The sequence below is a fragment of the Citrus clementina genome, unplaced genomic scaffold, assembly GCF_000493195.1.
Source record: "Citrus clementina cultivar Clemenules unplaced genomic scaffold, Citrus_clementina_v1.0 scaffold_1, whole genome shotgun sequence".
Taxonomy (NCBI): Eukaryota; Viridiplantae; Streptophyta; class Magnoliopsida; order Sapindales; family Rutaceae; genus Citrus; species Citrus x clementina.
The window spans coordinates 7550299-7554246 of NW_006263303.1; the positions used below are offsets into that span (position 1 = coordinate 7550299).

The 3948-nt window shown below is 36.2% G+C and overlaps 1 protein-coding gene across 1 annotated transcript; it reads right to left on the bottom strand.

Moving 5' to 3' along the window:
- Positions 1–232: 232 nt before the first annotated feature.
- On the bottom strand, positions 233–805 carry LOC18055438 (RING-H2 finger protein ATL72). Its single transcript, XM_006451220.2, has one exon. The coding sequence runs from the start codon at positions 655–657 to the stop codon at positions 271–273; it is 387 nt and encodes a 128-aa protein (XP_006451283.1). The 5' UTR covers positions 658–805; the 3' UTR covers positions 233–270.
- Between the last annotated feature and the right edge of the window lie 3143 nt (positions 806–3948).

Consider the following 3948-nt stretch of genomic DNA (forward strand, 5'->3'; position numbering starts at 1 on the left):
TAACGTTAATTTGTAGCGAAAACCAATTTTATTATAATAAAAAATAGAATTTGAGAATGCAACAGATTAAATTAATACACACCTCAAAATATTTTTCAAAGACAGTTTCAAATCTTTTCTTATACGTGTCAAATTTCCGATCAATAGTTTAGGCACCATTAATTTTCGCAACGCCTAATTTAAGCGGAATCATAAATCGCAATGCAGGACTTAACATAAGTAATAAAAGGCAAACTCTCCAAAGACAATTTATTTATTTTCGAGAAAGCGTCAGCCGGAGATTATACAACGACTGCGGCACACAGGGCAAGAATTAGAAAGGGAGATCCACGTGGAGATACACTTCGCGTGGAACACGTGGCCGCATGGAACTTGCTTGCCGGGGAATTCCTGCGAATCAAAATCTTCCATGCAGACCATGCAAACGCCTTCAGTAGTACCACTACCGGCACCTGTGGGCAAGTCCGACGCCACCATCAGCAATCCACCGTTTGTTCCCGTGACTTCAATCTTCTGTTGGTCTTGATCATCTGATGGCGTTGACGGAGTGTCTGTGGTCGTCATCGTTAGAGCCTCGTCGAGGTCGAAGCTTAGATCGATTATTGGACAGCGTAAGACGGTGTTGTTGTTGATCGCCGACGAATATGCAGACGCCATCTTGAGGGATAGAGCTTGAAGTAGATTTCTGAGAGCTATTCTGCTCGTTGTACTTAATTTATAATTATATAGAGAGAAGCTTTCTAATCTAAGTCTACAGATAAGATGGGTTATTTATATCGTGGACACAATTCACTGTTGAAAATTCACTGCTCGTCTGTAGCTTACAGATTCTGTAAGCTAGTCAAGTCCCAAATTTTTGCCACTTGCTAATGCTATTATTAGGCATCGTTGGCTTGCAATAAATGAATGGGAACCATTTGGACTTTTGGAACTGCCAACCAAAAGTATCACACTAACAAATTAATGTGTTGAGATTACGATGGTTCTTTGGGATTTGACATTCAGCCACAGATAATGCAACACGTGTTAATTTTTTGGGTAACGTAACATGTTACTCCGGTAGAAGTCACAATCCTTGTAGTCTGTTTCTAAAGTGGTCCACAAGATTTATATTGTACGTCACGGGTTTAAAAGTTAAATAATAATCTTAAGTCTTTTTTTTTTAAAATTTTTATAAACTAATGAATATAAAGTCGCATGTTTAGAAGGCATGTAAAAGCTATCAAGTATTAAAAAAATCAAATGGGCAAAAAATATTACCAAAATTTTGTTAGGCACAAACACAAATTTGAGAATAAAATATAAATAGAGATTATAAGTTATTTTAATTTTTAAGAAATCTCGGTAGGCAATATATGGAAGATTAATATTTTTATTACCGAGTAATATGTTGTTTTTAATAATTTTTAATTTTTTAATAACCATGTTTGTTATGATCGTATTACTAAAACAAGAAGTTCACATCTCATGTAGCATGATTTTAGGGTTTAGAGATGCAGTCAGAGGAATCAAGTATTTTGGCTCAGCGTTGGAGACTATTTATACAAGCTCCAAAATGTCGCATTTTACAAATAGAAAATAAAAATGAATCAATTAAATAATTAAAGTAAGATATTTTTAGCTAATACGGTGACGTTTAGGGGGCAAGTATGTTTTGATACCATTGGTAGTGGAGCAATTAATGCCATTTCGACCCTAAAAAAAAAGATAAAACAATGAAAAAAAAAACAATAGCAACTCCGGAAGTTATTTGCTTTTTTTTTTTTAAATGCCAATAGGTCGGTATATTTTTTGTGCTCAATGTGCAGTCGGCATTTAGGTTTAGCTTGATGGCCAAATTTTGTTATACCTAATTTGTTCGTTTTTTTTTTATCTTTTTCCTAAAAGTGCAATATTTTTGTTATCCCATTAATGATTGCATGAGTTCCATGTTTAGGGTTAGCTTGATTACGATATTCTTTTTAAGGGGAAACATGTGGTGCAACTGTAGTACCGTGCCATAATTGCATCCAGTCGTTAGATATCAATAGACCCCACCAATTCAAGTACATTCAACGGCTGGATGCAACTGTGGCACGGTACCACAGTTGCACCGTAGCATGATCCTCTTTTTAATACTAGTATGTCAATATTTTGACATTAGTGCTGGTATATTATTTTTCACTTACAAAAACCAGGCCTTCGAGTTGCCCACTCCGTTCTTAAAGTCGTTTATTTATAATAGGAACCATTGATTTGCATTTAAACCATATCCAACGGTCTGTGATTTTTTAATTGTATTTTATGCAACCCGATCGATCGTTACATCAGAAGCATCCTAGTCGCGGCCTGCATGTTGGCTTATATCGTTGCTATCGGCATGCCGAAGCATCGAGCATGAAAGGGGCAGGAGAATCAAATCACTCCTTTTGTTATTATAAAGTTCATCATCAGTTGCTGAATAAAATAAAGAAAAATATTAAAAATTTGGAAGGGTCGACGAAGGCTGATAAAAATAATGCAATAATGCAACTTCTGTTTCCACCGGCGATGTGTTAAATTCTCTGCTTACATACTAATAAAGGGGTACTTGTGTTGGACAAGTCAAAGAAATAATTTCATCTCAAGCAGGTTTGAAAAATGGGCCGGGCCGAGTCAACCCTCTCAATAAATAAATGAGAGATAATATTTTTTTTAAGATTTTATTTGTCACTATCGTAACTATGAAAAGAAGATTTGATAAATCCATCAAGAATTGGATCAAGTTGAATCTGATAATTCCATATTGAATCAACATGAAAGGTGTTATTTTACTATCCAGAGTAGGGATGGCAATTTGATCCATTTAAATTGGATATCCATACATCTAATCTAATTGGATTGGATAATATCCATCCAAAACTTTTGGACATGGATATGGATATTTTAAAAAAATATCTAAGTAAAAGTTGGATGGGTATGGATATCCAATATCCAATTAATATCTTATTTGAAATTAAAAAATTAAAATCATAAACTAAAATGAAAAAAACAAAAACAAATGTCTAGAATCTAGATAGCAAAAACCTAAGATTATCACATCGCTTGCCAGCCGGTCTTCGCTTACCAACGCTCTTCCCCGACTTCGACGTCGCTGTTCGAGGGTTCCGTTTAGGTGTGTCGGCGCTGTACCAATGGTTGATCAGCCGTAACTGCAGCTTCCAGCTGTTCTTGACCGCTTTTCTGCCTCATTCCAGCTACCATCGTCTCTGTCGTCGCTGCCACCGCCGTCGTCCGTCCGCCTGTTCGTTGTCTCCCGCGCAAGGTAAGTTTTGATTGCTGAAGCTTAATAATGTAATAAGCTGGATTTAAAGTTATGGCTGCGTCTATTTTTCCTTTGCAAGGTAGTAGTAACAAAAACTTGTCTCAACTTAGCCGTCATTCTAGTCCGCGTGAAGTCATTGTTGGGTCAAATTTTCAGCACTAAATGTACTGCCACCTTCTTTGCGGTCTAAGGAATTATGAATTTATCGATGGAATTCTTTCTCCTTATGCTATAGGATTAATTAGAGCATTTAGTTTTTTTGAATCTAAGTGGGAGCAGCTATGTGATGATCTTGAAAATGGGTACCTGTGTTTGGATATTACTGAGGTTGCAATGCGAGATTCTGTTACTGAACCAGATTTGAAAATGGGTACCCGTGTTGCAACCAGATTTGTCAAAAAGGATCCGATCAATTTGTGGAGAAAGTAATTTGACCCTAGGTTCCTAGAGCGTAGAGACAATCCATCTGCTTGATTAAATAATGTAACTTGGCAGCACCCTATATCAGATGTGTAATTAATCTCTATATGGTTCATGTTAAGCACTACTACTACTTCCAAACAAACGAGCTAGCTAGTTCTGGAAGTTTAGGGATTGTTAATAATTGCTTTGTAATGTCTTTTTTTCAGGTTAATTATGTCTGATTTTGATTCCGATCCTGCTAT